The following is a 22,067-nucleotide window of genomic DNA, read 5'->3' as shown; positions in this document are numbered from 1 at the left end:
TGGGATCAGACTACTGTCCTATTTGAGGGAACACTCCACCTTGATGTGACATGAGCTGTTATGCCCAGACTATAACTTTCTCTTGGAAAGCTAATACAGACAATGAGAGCCTTTTTTCCCCTTGCCCCTGCGATTTGGAAGAATGTCCCTGTGTTGAATTTGGCCTTCGTTGGGCTCTCTCTGGAAAAGCGTGGTAATCCATGGATGTCTGTTGATCTTTCTAATTGGCGATGTGGTTCTACTCTGACATGGGGAAAGTACACCAGGATGTATGAGCTGTAAGGGGATCGGCTCAGTGGTGGTCAACATCTCATGTCAACATAGACAGACCATAAAAACCACTACATTTTCTTTTAGACCTAATAGAAATTCTATGGATGAAACAGAGCAGCCCAGTTAAGGAAGGCAGTTTATTTTTCAAGTTCCACCTTTACGCTCCTTCAACTGGAAAACACTATCACTCTAGTTACCCAAAGTGAAAAATGGCAAGGACATATTTTTTTAAATAAAAAAGTAACAGAACTTCTGTTTTTATTATTGAAAATAGATACAGAAATGAAAGTATGTTTAAAAAAACAAGAGTACAGTTCCATATGACAAACATTCTCCATAAAAAATAAGTATAAAAACACTGATCTGCAAGCGCATTGAGCCAAAAGTGTATTTTTGTACAAAACTAAGAAATGATTCAACAGGACTCCTCTCTGTACCATTTATCAAGGCTACTAAGAAGATAAGATATCCCTCTTATTTTCCAACATGATATATATACAACGTGTTGTATCAGAGGATGTAAAATGTTGCCAGTGGAACACTGTGAAGTATGAGCGTTCGCTTTAAGGGACGTGTCTTTTGAAAAAGTTAGTTGAAAAAATACTTTCTCTCCATATACATATAAATACATTTATGCTGTGCAAATTACAAGTGTAAAGACCTCCCATGCATAGCCACCCCATATATCAGGGCTAATGAAGGAGAAATATTGGTTTGGTACGAGACGTCCTCTGTGCTTATTTTCCAATGCTTGTTTTTGGTTTTAGGTGACTTTGCTCGGTCAACATTCATACAATGAACTACTGGCACAGGAGGTTGGTGGCACCTTAATTGGGGAGGACGGGCTCGTGGTAATGACTGGAGGGGAATTAGTGGAATGTTTTCAAATACAGCAAATACATGGTTTCCATATGTTTCATGCCATTCCATTCACTCCGTTCCAGCCATTATTATGAGCCGTCCTCCCCTCAGCAGCCTCCACTGGTTATTGGATATGTGTGAGAGTGGACTTCATGTTAATATTTACAGCATTATCTTCTCTGAAGGTGTATATTGAACTAGGGCTGGATTCAATTTGTTTGGCTGAAGCGTTACAGATTGCGTGATGGAAATGTGAAGGTCATTTCCCATTGAGCCGACATATGCAGCGTTTACCATGAATGCAGTCTCCGCTAACTCGGGAATATTGCCTTTAAATTTCAATCGTGCCGCAATGCTGAGCTTCAGCGATACGGATTGAATAGAGCCCTAAGACTGACCAATTTATGGAACAATTCTTGCACCATGAATCGGTCACTGAATGAAACCATGAAATTCCGGCAGGTTGTCTGAAACTCTACAACTTGTACTGTACAGCAAAAGCGTTGCATTATAACCCATTTCCTAGAACTCGGAACATGGCATCAAACACTTTGATAAATAATATTATACACGTTATCAAAATAAGTTTCAGGGAGCCAGCTTCCCATTATAAAAATGTAAAAAAGATATCTACTGTATGTTTGTTACCTCACACTGTTAGTTAGAAGTTTCTCCATCTATCTCATACTATGTTATTTTTACTTTTTGTCATGTTTGATAAATAAGATAAGGCTATTACATATGGACATTATATTAACCTGACCCGGAGATCCTGTACAGGTTTTTACATGGCTGGGGGTTCGGAGGTGGCTGGATGGGGATATGTAGCATCCAGAGACTGATTGGATGTGTAGAAGGACCCCTCCTGCCACCTTCCCAGACGGTTTGATATGTACTGTATATCCTTCGGGCTTCTCCACAGACAGCTTTGGGGGGTCCTACCATTTGCCAGGAATGGCCGTTCCACACTCGTACCATGACACGTAGGTGACGTGAGAGTTCCCTCCTATCTGACCAAAGTTGACCGGCTCTTGTCTCATAGCCCTGTAATACCCTGTATGTAACAGACAAAATGAAGTGAGGGGCTGAACTTTGAGTCGTTTTAGACATTGTGAAAATGTAGTTGTTTTCAGGCATGGATATTAAGCATATTCTTAACAGGTTCTCATTTCAACAATTGAAAGATAGATGTGTCAGTGCTGTAGCTTGTACCTTCTCTTGCTGGCAGCTGGTCAGCCCTGACTTGGTTTCCTGTCCTCCCATCCAGGAACGAGTCTACAAACTGACAGTGGTCCTCACCATGGCCAGTCTGGTCCCCAATGTTGTAAAATTTACCTGTAAAGTTATTAGGGGAAAAAGTTTTCGAAAGGGATGGCCATTTAAACTGATCTACAGTACTGTTCTGTACTGTACTATAGACACTGAGCGCCGGAAGCAGAACTGACCGTTGAGAGAATCACTCAGATATATCTTGTATCGGAGGGAGTTGCAGAGCTGGATGCCCACAAACTTGCGGTACCAGGTCCTCTTCACATACTGCTTGCCATTGCACTCTGAGTATGAGTCTGTCTTGAAGGGGAACTGGGTCCAGATGGCATCTTTTCCTACAGAAAATAATTAACAAAATATTAGAACGTGGAATATCAAAGGCATGAATCATGAAACAAAGATAATAATTAAGAAAATAGAGATGAGTAGAAGCCCAAATGTATATTTGCATTCCCAATCAGAGTTGTCTTTTTAGTGTATCACAGCCTTTTACTACTGATGAAATGAAAGGGAAAATAAAAATGTCTCCATTCATTTAGCTGTGTAAATGTTTGGTCTGGCTGTGAGTTGGGTGTGGAAGAAGTGAGCTCATAGATATTGGATGGAGAGCAGTGTACTGCTGCACTGGGGCACGGTGGCCTGAGTCTCCACAGACTCTCACTGTGCCAGGCCAGACCTTCCTTAGATCATCCATTCATTCAGCCTGGTGGAATGTGTCACCTGGGACCGGTGCTCAGGACAGACCACAGACTGAGGGGCTTACCTGAGACATTCTCACTCACACGTGGGTCCGCTGCAGGACGGAGGGATGGAGAGATGAAGAAAAAGAGGCAGAGAGAGAAATGTGAGTTAGTAGGTGCTTTCAAATGTCTTCTTCTCAGAATAGACTGTACAAATGGTTCCAAAAGATTTTGAAATAAGTTGGTGATTCTCCTAAATAAAAGACCACAAAACCACACGTCTTGTAGCAAATTAGTCCACTTTGGCACTGAAGAGACAGTCTGATATGGTAGTGTGGGACTCCAGGAGACTCCAGGACAAATCATCTGCCTTCAAACTCATCCTCATCTCTCACATAGAGGGTAAGCCTCTGTGAGCCAATGAGGCCCAGTGGTGAGGTCCTCCCAGAAACATAAATATGACCTGATTCCCTACTTGCCATTCATTTATGATACGCTGTTGTATTAGTGAGTTTGATTGAGTGTGTTGTGAGCTGCAATGCAGGATGAGGGAGAGCTGGCAGCCGACAGCACTCCTGGGTTTGGAGGCAGTTTACATGGAGAGGCAACAGCCAATGTTATGGAAATGGAGGGGCCATGCTGAAATCATTAGGTTAATAACAGCTAGTTAATTACAGACCCCTACACCGGTAAGTGGTGGACCGCCAGACATGACTGGAGCTGGCTGACGAGGCTGTGCGTTAGTACGTTTGTACGTGCGTATTTTAGTGGATGCTTGTTTGTTTGTTTAACGCCAAATGCCTGATCTTGTCAACATATGGCCTACGCAAAAGGCCAGATGTGGCTCTTGAACTTTTAACTGACTCCTGAATAGGTAATGGTGATTCAACAAAACAACCAATCACCAAGTTCTTGTGTCATTTAATGAGGCCTATTAGTGCTGGCCTAGAAAACAACGTGGCCCATACTGTACCTGATTCAGTGTTGAAGGACACAGGCTCACTGGGTGGCCCCTCTCCAAGCTCGTTCTTGGGTTTCACCTTGAACTCGTAGCTGTGAGGTAAGAGCAGGAAGTGTCACTATCAGAAGGTCTCACAGCGATTATCCTACCGACTCGCTCCAGATTCCAATTTCCGCTCCATTTCCAATTGCAAGCAATCATTTCCACAGAATCACATTTTCCTCTAATCCTCACAGCGTTTAAAGTGGACACAGTATTTTGATGGAAACGTAGTGTATTCTTGTTCGGCCTTGTTGTTACAGCAAGGAAAAATGAGGCTCTAGTATTGCCTCCCTATTTATCTCTTCTCTAGACAGTGCAGTCCAGAGAGCCAGGAGAGCCAAAGAGTCGCTAATGTCTCCTCCATATGAGATGTTCAGACACAGCGATTGGTCCACCACGTGCCAGCAGCCTCAGCAGGCTCAGCTCACAGGAAGCCCTGGTTTATATTCTATCACTTCTTTAATGTCAAATAGTCCCATATTCAGGTTTCATTAAAAACCTAGGGAGCGTGGCGGCCCTCCTCTGCTCTCCACACGTGAAGAACCTTTCTTCTCCAACTACGCCAGAGAGAAGTGCAGGTCCTGATCTTAACCAGACATAGCTAGCTAGCTAATCCTTCTGACAAAAGTAGTAATAATACAATGAATAATTCAATTCTGTATTATTTCCATGAACGAAAGCCTTTCAGAAAGTTTAAGCTTCACAAGCATTTACATTTGAGTTATTTAGCAGACTTCCGGTAGCGAGTGCATGCATTTTCAGACTTTTTCAAAGCTCTGAAAAAAGCTACCGTCTGAGGACTGAGAGAGAGCATACCGAGAGAATACAATGTGTTGTATCAATCTGAAACACAGGCACAAAGATGTTATGTTATATACCTGCTCTCGGGTTTGAGGTTCTCCACTGCAGTGTGAGTCTGGTTGGTGGTCAGGATGGACACCTGAGTACCATCTGGTCCCTTCGTTGTAGAGATGACCTCATATTCTACACAACAACCAGGAAATCACTGTTGAATTCAAGAATTCACCAAGTATCCCAATATTCAGAGTCACACTTTCCAATGTACACTACCGTTAAAAAGTTTGGGGTCACTTAGAAAAGTCCATGTTTTTCAAAGCACATTTCTGTCCATTAAAATAACATCAAATTGATCAGAAATACAGTGTAGACATTGCTAATGTTGAAAATTATTATTGTAGCTGGAAATGGCAGATTTTTTAATGGAATATCTACATAGGCGTACAAAGGCCCATTATCATCAACCATCACTCCTGTGTTCCAATAGCACGTTGTGTTAGCCTTGTAAAATTATACACTTTTGATTGATCATAAGAATACCCTTTTGCAATTATGTTAGCACAGCTGAAAACTGTTGTACTGATTAAAGAAGCAATAAAACTGGCCTTCTTTAGACTAGTTGAGTATCTGGAGCATGAGCATTTGTGGGTTCGATTACAGGCTCAAAATGGCCAGAAACAAAGGACTTTCTTCTGAGACTCATCAGTCTATTCTTATTCTGAGAAATGAAGGCTATTCCATGCGATAAATTGCCATGAAACGGAAGATCTCGTACAATGCTGTGTACTACTCCCTTCACAGAACAGCGCAAACTGGTTCTAACCAGAATAGAAAGAGGAATGGGAGGCCCCGGTGCACAACTGAGCAAGAGGACAAGTGCATTAGAGTGTCTAGTTTGAGAAACAGATGCCTCACAAGTCCTCAACTGGCAGCTTCATTAAATAGTGCCTGCAAAACACCAGTCTCAACGTCAACAGTGAAGAGGCGACTCCGGGATGCTGGCCTTCTCAAACTAGACACTCTAATGTACTTGTCCTCCTGCTCTTGCTGTATTTATCAGGACAACAGTTTTTAGCTGTGCTAACATAATTTGAAAAGGGTTTTTCTAAAGATCATTTTAAAATGATAAACTTGGATTAGCTAACACAACGTGCCATTGGAACACAGGAGTGATGGTTGCTGATAATGGGCCTCTGTACGCCTATGTAGATATTCCATATAAAATCAGCCGTTTCCAAATACAATAGTCATTTACAACATTAACAATGTCTACATTGTATTTCTGATCAATTTGAAGTTATTTTAATGGATTTTTTTTGTGTTTCTTTGAAAAACAATTACATTTCTACGTTTCCCCAAACTTTTGAACGGTGGTGTATGTTGCTATGCATTTGCATTGTAGTTGGAGTACATAGACAGGTACAGTGTCCCACTCTCCCCACCTGTGGTGTCGTTGTCGGTCTTTTCCCAGTCTAGAATGATGAAGGAGGGGCATCCCTCCACCGTTACCACGGTGAGGTTGGAGGGCGGAGACTTGGGTGGGGCTGTCACATTTGTCTCCCCGCCCTCCTCCTCTGGGAAGTAGCTGAGAGAGGTGGTGATGGAACAAGGCTCGTCTGGTTTCTTGTCCGTCTTGTAGACTACATGGGGTGCTTAGGGAACAGAGATCACATTTAAAGGATCTACTGGTTCAAATCGACCATGTAGTCATTTTCTGCCAGGGACAATAGAAGTACATGATAGTTACAATAAGTTTTTTTTATACTTACCAACGAAACGTTTCTTTCCCAATGCGTCCACGTCAGAGGCTGGTAGGGAGCTGAATAATGAGGAGTTCTCCCAGGTTTCAAACCAGATGTCTGTGAGAGGATGAGAAAGGACAAGGATATGCTTTAGAGCTCCACAAAACACATTTAAGGATTGTCCTCACATGGGGCACCAGTAATGTAGGTCTACTTAGGACATAATTTAGCCCTGAAATGTGATCGGTTATACCGTTGGCTGATGGTGCAGTCGTTGTTGTGTGTCTGCGGTCTTGCTTGGCAGGTTTAGTCGTCACTGATGGAAACTTCTTCAAAATGGAGGCCTTGTCCGTTTGCTTCAAGACATTCAGCTTGTCTGTAAAGAACAGAGTTTGGAAAGCACGTTGTTTACAACAACAAAAAAGTTTGTCGTTTTTCTTGGCTTTCTCAATATTTCTATATTTGCTTAGAGGAAAAGTGCCTTTGAGGTTGTAAACATAAGCTCAGCCAAATGACAAACTTCATGATGACAAAATACTCTTTCACTAACAGCTGGTTTATAATGGAGTTTGGGAACTGGTGTGTACACCCCCCCATTTCAGGTAGTGGATGATGTATAGAAAACTGCTCAATATTCAATTATGTGTTATTATTACATCCAACTAAACCTTACTCATATCACCAGGTTTGCCAACCAGGTTGGTCTTTTTGTTGACAGGAATGGACGGACGAGATCCTGAAAAATAGAAATCAAAGGAAACAACAGTCAATCACATAACCACTAAACATTACAATTTATGCGAGAACCATTCATTCGTCTCTCTGGTATTATTTGCCTTGAAGAGGTCATCTTAAATGAAAAACAGTGGAACACTCTTTCACCGCCACTTGTAGAATAACCCAAATAACTTGACCATTGTTGACACAATCGGCAATATCTAGAGAAAACATCAGGATTTCATCACGTATCTGACATGCACCATCTGTCATACACTGTTAGAGAAAAGCTTTCCAAAAAGGGTTCTTCTGCTGTCCCCATAGGAGAACCCTTTTTGCTTCCAGGTAGAACTCTTTTGAGTTCCATGTAGAACCCTTTGTGTAAAGGAACCAAAAAGGGTTCTCCTACGAGGACAGCAGAAGAACCCTTTTAGGTTCTAGATAGCATACCATACTGATGACCATGAGCTGTGGAAAATTATTTGGGCATCTTTATGCCTGGGAGGAACTCTATATGGACTGTATAAATAAATGGATGGTAAAACCTCATACCCTACGCCCAATGAACCTTAAAACATGAACAATCCTTTGTAATTCCTTGAGGTTTTACACATGTTCTGAAAGTTACCCAGAACTAAATGCTTAACCTGTTGCCAATTAGCGCTCTGTTGCATTGAGGCCAAATTCTTCACAATCAAGGAATTGGTCCTAATCCATAAGAAAATATGCTAAATGCAAAGCCCCAGTACATAAAAGCTGGTGTAGCTCTGAAACATTTTAGCTGGTAATATAAAACAATATGGGTCCATTACTTTCCATCAATTACATGTAAATATCCATGTTTGAAATACTGCCAGTTTGCAGTTAGCACTGCTTTATCCAACTCTACAGTTTCTAGAAAACATGGTTCTACTTAAAAAGAAAAGCTTTCCCAAACTTTTTTCATGCTGTCATTCAGGATAGCATATGTTATACATTTATAAAACTGTGAGTCTACTGAAATCGGAGTAAGAATAGATATTTCTCTGCAATGACAGTGTTCTATGTAATCGTAAAACAGTGCATTTTTCGAGCCACATGGAACCAGCATAAATAAAGATTACAAATGTTTCACATTGTACAGAACATGCAGTGAACCTTGATCATAGGTGACTGCATAATCAAGTGACAAGCCACCAAACACAATCATTATTGACTGCTGACTTTTTCTGCCTTTGCACTGTGACCTGTCTACTCATGCAAACATATTAGTCCACTAAGTCTAGTTCATACAGACACAAATCTGTAACCAAATGCAAACATTGAATTCCTGTAGCTGATGAAAAGCTGATGCATGCTCTCCTGATTGCATGATGGGTACTCTAAACATTGGCACCTCCACAGTGATGCACTAGCCTGGGAAGAGTATTGTTCTTCTTAAGTCAATACTTGCAATCAGGCCAGAAACATGTGGAACCTACCCAGGAAAATAGATGAAAATAACAATCGCGCCAGAAGCATGTGGAACCTACACAGGAAAATAGATGAAAATAACAATCAGGCCAGAAGCATGTGGAACCTACCCAGGAAAATAGATGAAAATAACAATCGCGACAGAAGCATGTGGAACCTACCCAGGAAAATAGATGAAAATAACAATCAGGCCAGAAGCATGTGGAACCTACCCAGGAAAATAGATGAAAATAACAATCGCGACAGAAGCATGTGGAACCTACCCAGGAAAATAGATGAAAATAACAATCAGGCCAGAAGCATGTGGAACCTACCCAGGAAAATAGATGAAAATAACAATCAGGCCAGAAGCATGTGGAACCTACCCAGGAAAATAGATGAAAATAACAATCAGGCCAGAAGCATGTGGAACCTACCCAGGAAAATAGATGAAAATAACAATCAGGCCAGAAACATGTGGAACCTACCCAGGAAAATAGATGAAAATAACAATCGCGCCAGAAGCATGTGGAACCTACCCAGGAAAATAGATGAAAATAACAATCAGGCCAGAAGCATGTGGAACCTACCCAGGAAAATAGATGAAAATAACAATCAGGCCAGAAGCATGTGGAACCTACCCAGGAAAATAGATGAAAATAACAATCGCGACAGAAGCATGTGGAACCTACCCAGGAAAATAGATGAAAATAACAATCAGGCCAGAAGCATGTGGAACCTACCCAGGAAAATAGATGAAAATAACAATCAGGCCAGAAGCATGTGGAACCTACCCAGGAAAATAGATGAAAATAACAATCAGGCCAGAAGCATGTGGAACCTACCCAGGAAAATAGATGAAAATAACAATCAGGCCAGAAGCATGTGGAACCTACCCAGGAAAATAGATGAAAATAACAATCAGGCCAGAAGCATGTGGAACCTACCCAGGAAAATAGATGAAAATAACAATCAGGCCAGAAGCATGTGGAACCTACCCAGGAAAATAGATGAAAATAACAATCAGGCCAGAAGCATGTGGAACCTACCCAGGAAAATAGATGAAAATAGCAATCAGGCCAGAAGCATGTGGAACCTACCCAGGAAAATAGATGAAAATAACATTTGAGCCACCCTCCAAACAAAATGTCAAGTTCATTACACGGCGGCAGGGCTATTATAGAACACTTTATTTCTTAACATGTGGTAAGAGAAAGTGCAAAGCTTGGTGAGAAACACGCCAAAATAAGGTTCTTAAAAATAAGCTAATGACCCTCAGACGTCATACTTTCCAAAAAAGGAAAGTATTTTCCAAAGGCTCGTCTGAACTGAAGCCTTTGGTCGAATTTTTAGTGATGGTCGTCCAGTGTTTTGATCAAAACAAGACGTATTTTACATCCAACATGGCCGACTCATGCAGTCTGGGCGGAAATGATGGCGGTGGAAGCTAGCGTGTGTCAGTGTGGGCAGGGCTAGCTTTGCGCAGGGTGCAGATAAGACTGGATTCATGCCATTTTACCATAGAACTGGTCCTCAATGGAAGAAAAGCCTGAACGGCCCAAAACATCAGGGTTTATGTCCTCCAACAGCGAGTTGTTTGTGTTTGCTGCAGGAAAAGTACTAAGATTAAAACCTATTCCCAAACCTATTGTGTCTTTGAGGGAAATGTGGCGTGTCCAGACACTTGAAGACATCGATGGTATCTGAACATATCAATTAAGATCTTTCAAAGAATCCTCCTTGAGTATTCCACTGTTTTGCATTATCAGTAAAGACACAACCGATTGACCATAACATGAAACAGAGCACAAACATAGAGTGAATGATGATGATAGACAACCCAACCACATCTCATGCTCAATGAGGACAGTACAGGACTGACATGCATACAATCATGCACAGGGTGAACCCCAACCATAAGCAGCTCAACATTGATTTGACTTCCAGTTTGCCAGTTTGTGACAGAGAAACAGCATCGGTTATGTAGCTCGGCATACAAAGACCCTGATCTTTGAAGACCTCTGAAACTGCTTCAGTTTCATGAACTGAGTTTCCCCACCACCACAAATGGGTACTAACACAGACTTACCTCCCTAAAAAGAGCAGTGATTACTTAATACCCCTTTGATTACTCGTTGTCATGAGCTTTTGAAGCCTGCAACAGCATTGAATCTGCAGAAGCTTGCATTAAAACCAAGAACACCAAGACCCTTGGACAACGTATGGATAGACAGACTGACGGGCTGATGAATGGATGGATGGATGGTTAGACAGACACATTATTGACAAACAAAATGAATGGGTGAACGACACCGATATTGGTTGATGATGCCCCCACAACGCCAACAAACTGTATGGGTTAATGGATGAGAGACACAGAGGAGAAATATCAGCTCTTTTTACCCATTCTCAGTCTGTTCCAAACGACTGGTTTGGGGAGGCCGGTTCCTTTGTGATGCTTACCATTGGCTGTGGAGAAGAAGAGTGACTGTTATGGAAAAAGCAGCTAGTATTGTTAGCTCAGACTTAATTCTTCAGGAAAAAAAGAGATTAAAGATGAATCTCCCAACAGGCCTTGTGAGGAGGAAAATAAATAGGAAAAGGAGGTGATGGACCAGCGGAGATGCCTGTCAGAGCTTCAGCCTCAAGTGAACAACGTGTTTCCCCAAAGACAGTGGAAAGCTCTGTCTTAACATGGCTGACCCGTGCTGCAACCAGAATCTACGACATGCTGACCGTATCTGACAGATCTTTCTAAAAGTAGCAGTGACTTCTTCAGATGGTGCGAGAGTCGAGAGATGGATAGATTGGACAGCCAGGACAAATCTTGACCGCGAAGATGACAAGCTACGTCGAAGCGTGACTGATCAGTCACGCTCTCCACATGTTGTGCAGGGTGAAATTAGGCACTTGATGCCGAACCAACTCTGTAATCTTTGCCTGACCTCAATCTCTTCCCAGATATGACAACATTTGTGGTTGGTTTGGAGGAAGTCTTGCACACTTGTTACACAGGGTTTGTGGGGGTAGAGGGGATTTCAAGAAAACCACAAGGAGATGACATAGTAGGAGGAAGATGAGGAGGAGGAGGAAGAGGAAGTGGAGGATAAGAAAAGGGGAGAGAGAGATTCCATTACCCCCTGGTGTCCTGGAGGTCTGTGATGAGTTATTAGCCCTACGAAGAAGGGATGAGGAAGAGGAAGAGGAGGAGGATGGGGTATCTTGTCTTGAGCCATCAGTGAAGGGAAAGAGAGGGTTTGTGGCAGCAGGAGACTTCATGGTCCTGCCTATCAGTGTGATGGCCGGGCCATGGGGTTTCAAATTTCTCTGGCTGCCTTGACCTAGAAAACCACAAAAACAATTGTAGAACCTGTTACAATGTGTAGTCTCAATGTTAAAGACAATGCTGTTGTGCCATTCAGGTATGCTGGGAGCCACGGCCCTTAGGAGTGGAATAGTGGGGTTAGTGAGGATGATTCAATCAATGATCTCTCAAATAGATCTGCAGCATTCAATAGTGTAGTTTGATTGAAGGCATCTACTGTAGTTCCCTAACATGAGCTCTTAACTCATGTTAGCCTTGTTGTTATAAGTGTTGCATGTTTTTTTTTGTGTACTTTTAATTAATTTTGTGACGAAAACAATATTTACTGTAGGATCTTTCAAGCATTTTTCATCCTAAAGCTTCCACAATCTTGAGGAATAGAGTCATAGATGCTGTTGGGGCTAAGCAGTGCAGCGTAACCATGACTGTCAGATTGTGTATGCCATGCAGATATGGATAATGCAGTAATGTGGTTGATAATGTGGTGGATGGTGCAATAACGGGCATTCAGTCCAACTCCTGATCATGACCTGTGGACCAGTGAGTGTGCATTAAAGCTGGACAACAACACTGAAGCTGTGGACCAATGAGTGTGCATTAAAGCTGGACAACAACACTGAAGCTGTGGACCAATGAGTGTGCATTAAAGCTGGACAACAACACTGAAGCTGTGGACCAATGAGTGTGCATTAAAGCTGGACAACAACACTGAAGCTGTGGACCAATGAGTGTACATTAAAGCTGGACAACAACACTGAAGCTGTGGACCAATGAGTGTACATTAAAGCTGGACAACAACACTGAAGCTGTGGACCAATGAGTGTACATTAAAGCTGGACAACAACACTGAAGCTGTGGACCAATGAGTGTACATTAAAGCTGGACAACAACACTGAAGCTGTGGACCAATGAGTGTACATTAAAGCTGGACAACAACACTGAAGCTGTGGACCAATGAGTGTGCATTAAAGCTGGACAACAACACTGAAGCTGTGGTCTGAGATGACGTTGACACCGTGGACAGCAGACAGACAGCGGAGTGTACGTAGACCAGCTGAGGCAAAACACAGTGAGGGCATTCATACGATGAGGTCATCGTTACCCAAGTTGTTATTATTGGCTTTCTCACTGCCCAGGGCGGGGGTTAGCAGTGCTGCTCCTTTCTGTGATTCGCTGAGAGCTGTGTGGGGAAAAAATGGTTTTATCTGGAGGGTTGGGTTACAGTGGTCTGTAGAGAAATTCAAGATAGGCAAGGAAGCTCTATCTGTTACTCGGGCAGCACTCTCAAAGACTACCCATTGAGGTAAAGGAAAGCAAAGGATTCCTGCCTCACTTCATAAAAAGTTCAAATGTCCCTAATAGCTTTAGATACCAGTACGTCTTTCTGTTTCAGTAAACATCTAGGCGTTTTCTACAAAGAGAGTTAGGCATTTTAGATAACTTTTTTGAGGGGTACCAGAGTATACTCTGATGCCCTTAACATGACATTACAGACTATTTAAAAGAAGAAGAAGGTAAAAGAGAGTTGAAAGGTGGAAATTACCAGAGGAAGGGTTATGTGGCTTCACTGTGGCGCTAGTAGGTCCCCTGGGTTGGGTCTTTCCCTGTTGCTTTTCACCGGGTGGAGAGGGGTTGTTAAGGACAGGGGTGGCAGAGGAGGTACTGGGGGTTTTGGTGGGAAGGAGTTGGGGGGGGGCAGGAGGGAGGTCCACGAGAGGAGAGGAAGCATTTCTAATACTGTTTCCTCCGTCTGGGTGAGAGGGAAGAGGGAGGTCAACTTTGATTATGGGGACTGGAATCTGTGGAGTCACATAAGGACATACCTTATGGAACATTTTGATGCCCAATTGTTGAGATCAATATCAACAGTTCATAGACAGGCATTCAAATCCATCTCTTTGGCTCTGAGATGCCTTTCATTGACTGTATAAGATTGTAGTTATTTATCTTTTTTAAATAGTGGATTCAGGTTGATTTAACTTTGTCACATAATGTAGTTGTACCTCATTGAAATACACACAAAGTCTTTATATTTAGAGGGACAGAAGGGACAGAAGTATTTAGAGGGACAGAAAGTATTTGAAGCACGTTTTTTGCATGCAGTGTTGTCATGCAGACTGTTTAAACCCAGCATTGCCACTGGCTTTAAGTGCAACAACTCTGTAAACCAATGAGATGACAGGGATGAAACATGGAGAGAGATGATTGAGATGGCTGATGTCAAGAAAGACGTCATGGTGTGTGGACACAAACATATGAAATGATGGATTTTGATGGACACTGCTGTAGAGAGAGAGAGTCACAGAGGTTGTGGGTATAAACATGGGAAGAACAAACAGCAGAACAATTGAAAAAGGATGGATGAATAGATCAATGGATGAGCTATGGGTGAAAGAAAGAAAGAGTGGAAGAGAGAGAGGGGTAAAGGTAAAGTGCAGAGTTGGACTGATACAGTATGGAGGGAAACTGAGCAAAACAAGCAGCCAATCCTCTCACAGCGCCTGAGGTCTAAGCAAAACAAAATCACCGTCATGCGTGCCCTTCGCATTTGCTCTGGCAGAAACGTATGCGCAGACTTCCAACTCTGTGGAGGCACCGTCCTGTGCCACCACCATCTCCACGATCCAGGGACTTTCTACCTCTCAGTGGACTCAAGGCATGCCAGCATGCAGCCAATCACAACGAACAGCTGCGGTTCTCACCCCCCACCCCAGCCCACCCCTCCCCTCGCAGCAGCGTAGTGGACATAGCCAAGCGATGACTGACTGCGAATAAAGCTTGATATGATTCAAAATGTCAGTCGCTGTTTACCCAGTGGGAACTGTGGCCATTGAGGCTCATTGGAGCGGGGGTCAGGTCCAGCTTCCAGGTGTCTCTCTGGTGGTGCTGTAGAAAATAATATCACGTTTCATAAAGTATGAATAGGAACAAAGTGCAAAGGTAGCGAAGGTGTTGGGCAGGAAATGTGTTTGACCACAGAAGGTCTTTAAAGACAGTGAAAATAGTAGTGTTTTGGCAACAATAAAAAAAAACAATGTGAAAAGTTAGAATGAGAGAGAGAGTAATCACCAAAAGATGTCTTGGGAGCTCCTGGGAAACCTTGGTTTTTGGTCAGAGGGAGTCTAGGCTGAGTCTTATTGTGAATAGCTGGGAGAGAAAGGGAATCAAGAGGAGATAGGTAGGATTTCAAGTAGCTGCAACATACTCCCTATGTCTAAAGTAGTGATGCTGTAAACCAACACTTTACATTACATAGGCATTATACCATATTAAAACAGTGTAAAACAGTGTAATATGCATCTATATCCTCAGAAAGCAGGTGTAACAAGGGTAAGTAGCATTTAGCTGTCTGGACTTATACACCTGGAACAATATCATGACATCTACATTCCTGTACATTGGAATAAAGCTTAGGTAACGGTGTTGCCTGGACATGCATATGGACATGTAGCATTACTCGCTGTTTCATTTGGATGCAATATAAAAGTTCTGGTTTCAAGTGATTACACGGAAATGGCTTACCTGGACGAGGTGGGAAAAGTGCACGGGACATGGGTGGTTTCTGAGAAACAAAAACAATCTACAGTTGGTGGACGGTTTTATTGCCACCAGATCCACAGCCACAGTTCATATGTCAACGCTAATACGCTACCCGTGCTAAAGTCATGTTTTCGTTTTATGGTGAGGATAGCGTTGTGCTTTGTGCTGTCTTCCCTTGAGTGCTACATCACTGAGAGTCTCCCTTGAGACATCTAGCGTACCTAACGTGCCCTTCAGCCTCCCTTAACGGCACATACATCACTGAGAGTCTCCCTTGAGACATCTAGCGTACCTAACATGCCCTTCAACATCCCTTAACGGCACATACATCACTGAGAGTCTCCCTTGAGACATCTAGCGTACCTAACGTGCCCTTCAACATCCCTTAACAGCACATACATCACTGAGAGTCCCCCTTGAGACATCTAGCGTACCTAACGTGCCCTTCAGCCTCCCTTAACGGCACATACATCACTGAGAGTCTCCCTTGAGACATCTAGCGTACCTAACGTGCCCTTCAACATCCCTTAACGGCACATAGATCACTGAGAGTCTCCCTTGAGACATCTAACGTGCCCTTCAACATCCCTTAACGGCACATACATCACTGAGAGTCTCCCTTGAGACATCTAGCGTACCTAACGTGCCCTTCAGCCTCCCTTAACGACACATACATTACTGAGAGTCTCCCTTGAGACATCTAGCGTACCTAACGTGCCCTTCAACATCCCTTAACGGCACATACATCACTCCTGACTTCTGCCTGGAAAAGCCCTTTCACCAGAAAACATTTATGGTCTGCTGTCTACACTTCACCTACTGGTACCTGACTTAGACTCACTCACTCACTCACACACTCACTCACTCACTCACTCACTCACTCACTCACTCACTCACTCACTCACTCACTCACTCACTCACTCACTCACTCACTCACTCACTCACTCACTCACTCACACACTCACTCACTCACTCACTCACACACACACGAGAGATCAAGGGTCATATGTCAGTCACACTTGCATATAAGCTACAAAATCAAAATAGCCACCACGAAAGAGATTGGAAAAAGGATTAGGCTGGGTTTCTGTATAGCTCTTTGTGACATCTGCTGATGTAAAAAGGGCTTTAGAAATAAATACATCTGATTGATTGATTGATTGTGAGTAGGCAGAAAGACTATGTCAGCGCGAGCGCGTCATGTGTTGATTTGCGATGTTCTGCCTGTCACAGCAGGGCTGTGAGGGTGACCCTCTTAAACCCACGTTAAAGAGTCTCTCAGGCCGGGTGCTGGGGTCAGACAGGGGAAGCAGACAGCAGTTGATCGACTCTACTCTGGTCTTATACAGCTCAGCTATGCTCTGCTTCTCACCCTCTCTCACCACCTTTGTATATTCTCCCTCCACAGTGACAGCAGGAAATTAAAAAATATTTTCTTGAAGAAATAATAATGAGTGGTAGGGTAAAGTTGTAGTGTGAGAATACGTATGCCTGTGGAATGTAATACAGAGACTGAGAGTCCCGTAGGTCATAGGTTCTTATGCTGCATGGCCAACAAACATAGCACATACCATTGGCTTCACAATAGGGGTCCGGTGCTTGTAGGGTTTCTGGACGCTTTTATCTGCAAAACATGGAGAAGAAGATGTAAACAATTGCTATGTGTCGGTAGGTCATCTTTTGAAAGTCTGGCAAGTAGGAACAAAGCACAAAATGGCTCACATGATATGGATGTTTTATTTTTTGTTCTTGAGACACAAAGATTTCTTACCGACTTCTTCAAAAATAAAACGAGGAGGTACTGCCTGAACTCTCTGATTTTCATTTTCCTAAGTATGATGTACATACGGCCCATGCAGGGTTGGGAAGTAACTGTCAATGTAATCAGATACATTTCCAGCTGAAATATTGTAATCAGATTACAGATACGTTTTAAAAAGTAGATGACTACTTCTTGGATCATTTTTAAATTCGGAAAGGATGTTTGCTCAAAAAATAAATACATTATGACACCTTTCTGTTTTCTCAACGGCATTCAATTCAGCATTGAAAAGAAGCTGGTAAGTTTACGTTTGTTCCACTTGAGCAAGTCTGACCACAAGTCAGAGACCACTTTGATGACACAACAAATGTGTTTGATGGATCCTTTTTGTCTTCTTCTAATAAAAAAATAAAAATAAAATTAAAAAAAATATTTTTTTATTTATATAGCCCTTCGTACATCAGCTGATATCTCAAAGTGCTGTACAGAAACCCAGCCTAAAACCCCAAACAGCAAGCAATGCAGGTGTAGAAGCACGGTGGCTAGGAAAAACTCCCTAGAAAGGCCAAAACTTCTAATGCCTCTTAAGGGGAAGTAATCCAAAAGTAACTGAAAGTAATCAGATTACGTTACTGAGTTTGGGTAATTCAAAAGTTACATTACTGATTACAATTTTGGACAGGTAACTAGTAACTATTACATGTAGAAAGTAACCTACCCAACCCTGAGCCCATGTTGGTTTTGTGAATGACAGGCTTGCTCCAGATTCCGCTGCGTTCGTCTTTGTTGGAGCGGACCCCAAACTCATATGGGGTGTCGGGCTTCAGGTTGTCAACCACAGTGTCGCTGGTGGGGCAGGTCTGGTAGATCCACATCCTGTTCCTCTCCCTGTAGCGGACAGTGTAGTGTCTGCATGGGAGGGACAAACAAGGCACAGTAAACAACATGCTGATTCATGTACAGTAGCTGTGCATCTTTATGGCAAACTCTAACCTTTGGAAAATTCTGCCTCTTTTCTCATCGACCAGGAAAGCACAGCAGGCGTGCTCCACATCATACAGTATGGGTGGCTATTCCAGCTCTACGGCTGTGGTCTGATGAACCATCGTGACTAATATGTTAAACAAGCTTCCTCCGGTAGCTATTGTTAATTCTGGCTCCGATATCTCAGGTCATCTCGTCAGTGTCAACCGATCCCTTTTCATGCCCTCGGGGATTGTCTTTCTGGGTAGCGCTGCCGGCAGTAGCCAAGCAGTAAACAGAAGGAACTGATATTAGCTTTTAATAAGCCACCAGATAGAAGGGGGAACTCTCAGCTGTAACTTAGGTCGAGATTTCCAACGACTCCTCCAACTTACGGAATGGGGGAAATTCTAGAATGTATTTAAGGTGGAGCATAAATCGAGTGATGGAAAAGTGTGTTTGTGTCCCAGCAGTACAGTCCATGTATTCTCAGTCAACTCCTGCACACACCTGCATTGGAAAAGACCTCGGTCCATTCCCATGCTCCATTTTCCATAGAAAATAAATGGCACACTTTCTCAACGTTTCTCTACAGAACTGTTATGCGTCATAAATCCTCCAAGGTTCGACGGCACAGTACATTGAATGCAGGGTATGAGTTTAAATCTAGTAAAGCATCCATACAGTATGTCATCTTTATATATAGCTAGCAATAACAGCCTGGTATTCAGATCTCAGTGTGTGCACCTGATTTCAACTAGATCCTTCTCTTTTGTGAAAAGCAGATAGTCTGAATGCCTTAACAGTGTGTAACTGCATTCACCTGTCATCCATTTTGAGCTGAGTGAGGCTGTTTCTGTGGAAGCTTTGGCCTGAAAAATGCAACATGGAACTGGAACCAGATGCCTGGCTGGCGGTGCGGTAGGTTATAACTCACCCGTCTTCCAAACAGTCGTTCATGATGTTGCCTGCTTCGTAGGGCGTCTTCAGGAAGGTTCCCCAGGACAGCAGCACAGAGGTTGGGGTGACGGAGCCAATAACCAGGTGGAGTGGCTTCTCCAGGTTGACCTTTCCTGTGAGGACAAAGGTCAAGGGTCATACATTATATTTGCAACAGATTTGATGACCTGATTGAACCTTTTAGATGCGTAGACAAACTGCCGCAGGTACCTGTGCATTGTTTCTTTACGTCGTTGCTCGGGATTGGCTGGACAGCAACAAGATACTTGGGTTCAGCGTCTGACAGGTTAAAAAATAAAACGTTGTCACATTGATTTCTCTGTCATGGAAAAAGGAAAATACCAGAAGGGGGGAAATATTGTCCTGGGCAGTGAAAGAAGGGTTTGGGAAGAAAGAGTCCTGCTGACGCCTGGTGAGTCACTACCCAGCCAGGTCTCTGGTGTTAAGGAGATGGGCTGAAACTATTCAAATCCGCTGTAAACAGAAACAGAGCAGATACACAGATGAAAGAGCTTGACTTTAAGCACAACAGATGAAAACAAACAGTCGTTCGGATGGTAAATTGAAATGCAGTTGAGTTGCTTGAACTCCTCGGAACAATGGAACGTTGTCCAACCTGCAGAGACTTTAATACGTACAGTAAATTCTCTAAGGGGTTTATATTATCCTCCCACAATCTAACAGTTGTCTATTGTTATAATACTTGCCCAAATGCAAACAGTGTCTGAGGCTAGCTAGGAGGGGTGAAATATGGGTATGGATCTGGAACACAGTTAAGACACATCTGGCCGCTTGGATTCAATGTGCTATAAAAACAGTGATCCAAAAATATTGTGTTTCTATTGCATGAGAATGGTGAGCTCATTAATGAATAACTATACAGAACAAAATAGACAGGATGTGAAGGGTGGAGCACTAAGGGCCTGACTAGGTCCTGGTGTTCAATGGATTAACATACAGCCAGAGCACTTGAGCTGGCATGCCAGGAGCAGGAGCAGGCTGGCATGGATCGAAGCTGGCACAATGTTATGGGTGGGGCATTGGACAAATGATAGTCACTTGGTTGCTTAAAATAAAGCAAACTGTTGGGTGTGGGGAAACACTTTAAATAAGTTAAAAGTCAGCACAGAAGAGGATCCCAGAGAGTCACAGTAACACAACCATATCCTATTGGACTACTACGTGTGTCATTGTTGCTGAGAAGGTTCTGTCTACCCTCTCTTTGGATCCCTCTGGGCTCTCTCAGGTGTTCTGAAGGGGCACCTGAGACCAATTTAACTCAGCTCTTTGTCGTCATTGTTTTTGTACATGGAAGGTCACAGTTTGTACCAGTGAGAAATGATGTTTGATCACTTCTGTTCTCTCACACAGGTGAAAGGGCTCAAGGAAAAGTGACTAAAAATCAATTCCGCATTGAACAAACAGTGCTCCTTTCACTGATTGGGGAGCCAGCCAAGGGAGTTGTTCCATTCTCTTTAGTCTCTGGTTCCTTTCTACTCTAACACTTCATAGCCAGTGGCCATTGAGACCTTTTCATACAACAAGAGGAAACCTGTTCCTGACCTGCTCTCATTTCGTGCCTATCATAAATCCGAACAGATCAACACAAAACAGCAATAAAGGAACCGTATTTGTTTGATTTAATTATGAAAACACTCCGATGTTCACTTTAACTCAAGTGATTTTAGTGAGTGGGAGTATCAAGAAAAATAAGCAACAGCGTATCATTCGAATTCTATGTGGTTTCACACTCAATAGATGATCTACACAAGCTATAAAGTAATCTTCCACTGGCCCTGTGCTGCCCTGCTAAGGTGCCGTAGTGGGCTGGGATGCTGGGATGTATCTCATGAGAGGCTGTGGTTGATGATGAATGGAACCCATTGAGCTGCAGGAAAGGGTTTTAAAGAGGAAAGTCAACACTGTGGAATGCTTAGTGTAACTCCTGCCCTTTTCACCCTGTTTGGAGAATCTCTGTGCTCTACAAAGACAAGTTGCTAGGTTTGTCAGAGGAACGGTTTCTCACCCATACTGACGTATGTTGGAGTCACAATACACACTGTTATGTTATGACTATCTGATGAATCCCTGAGAGTCAATAGGTTAGTGTGTGCGTGTGTGTGCGTGGTCTTACCATAGACTGGTCTTACCTATCTCAGTCTCGTAGGGCTCTCCATTCTCAGGCAGCTGAATGAACTGTTTAGAGAACATGCTGCTGCCGTAGCCCAGGATGTAGCCCTCCAGCTTGGTGTCAGGGTTGGGACGGACAAACTTCATCACGATGGTGTCGCCCGTAGCGTTGATGCGAACCTTCATGTTCTGTCTTCTCACTGTTAAAGGGCAACAAGTAGAATAATACAGTTGAATTGCATTGTGGATATGATTAGTTGAACTGTGGTGCATTGTACCTAAAGATGCTAGTGCATTCCATCACAGCTAACCTTCAGCACCTCACATGAACATGAGCAGATTGCAAATTCTGTGCAGAGCATTTGTGAATTGCATCTATAAGTGCTGCATTTAGAAAAACTTCTGGACACAGATTAATTTAGGGGTAATTGCAAGATAAACAGCTGCCTCTCCCTAGGTACCCAAGGGATTAATCAAACAGGATTGTGTTTGTGGTTTTCAGGAAACAGACTGCAGTACTCTTCAACTGCAGCCAATATTACCCTGAACGCATACAGGAGATGGGATACTTGATTCCTTTCATCAGTCATAAAATTGGACTATTAGGATAAAC

General features: G+C 42.9%; 1 protein-coding gene across 16 annotated transcripts; it reads right to left on the bottom strand.

Moving 5' to 3' along the window:
• Positions 1–396: 396 nt before the first annotated feature.
• Positions 397–21,727, bottom strand: LOC115131975 (target of Nesh-SH3-like). Of its 16 annotated transcripts, XM_065023689.1 has the most exons (23): positions 21,475–21,727; positions 19,535–19,603; positions 19,302–19,437; positions 18,120–18,310; positions 17,211–17,263; positions 15,622–15,661; positions 15,169–15,246; positions 14,911–14,985; positions 13,643–13,849; positions 13,202–13,279; positions 11,912–12,115; positions 11,178–11,243; positions 10,294–10,380; positions 7,300–7,362; positions 6,880–7,002; positions 6,654–6,743; positions 6,327–6,536; positions 4,965–5,070; positions 4,057–4,136; positions 3,167–3,196; positions 2,580–2,738; positions 2,347–2,469; positions 397–2,188 (listed from the first exon to the last, which is right to left on the bottom strand). In XM_065023689.1, the coding sequence occupies exons 1-23, from the start codon at positions 21,725–21,727 to the stop codon at positions 2,073–2,075; spliced, it is 2,637 nt and encodes an 878-aa protein (XP_064879761.1). In that variant the 3' UTR covers positions 397–2,072. The 16 variants fall into 16 exon arrangements, with proteins under 16 accessions (XP_064879761.1, XP_064879763.1, XP_064879765.1 ...); XM_065023691.1 differs by lacking the exon at positions 10,294–10,380; XM_065023693.1 differs by lacking the exon at positions 13,202–13,279 and having other exon boundaries at positions 21,475–21,650.
• Positions 21,728–22,067: the final 340 nt, after the last annotated feature.

This window comes from Oncorhynchus nerka, linkage group LG2 (assembly GCF_034236695.1).
Source record: "Oncorhynchus nerka isolate Pitt River linkage group LG2, Oner_Uvic_2.0, whole genome shotgun sequence".
NCBI classification, from domain to species: Eukaryota; Metazoa; Chordata; class Actinopteri; order Salmoniformes; family Salmonidae; genus Oncorhynchus; species Oncorhynchus nerka.
This window is presented reverse-complemented; position numbering and strand designations above follow the sequence as displayed.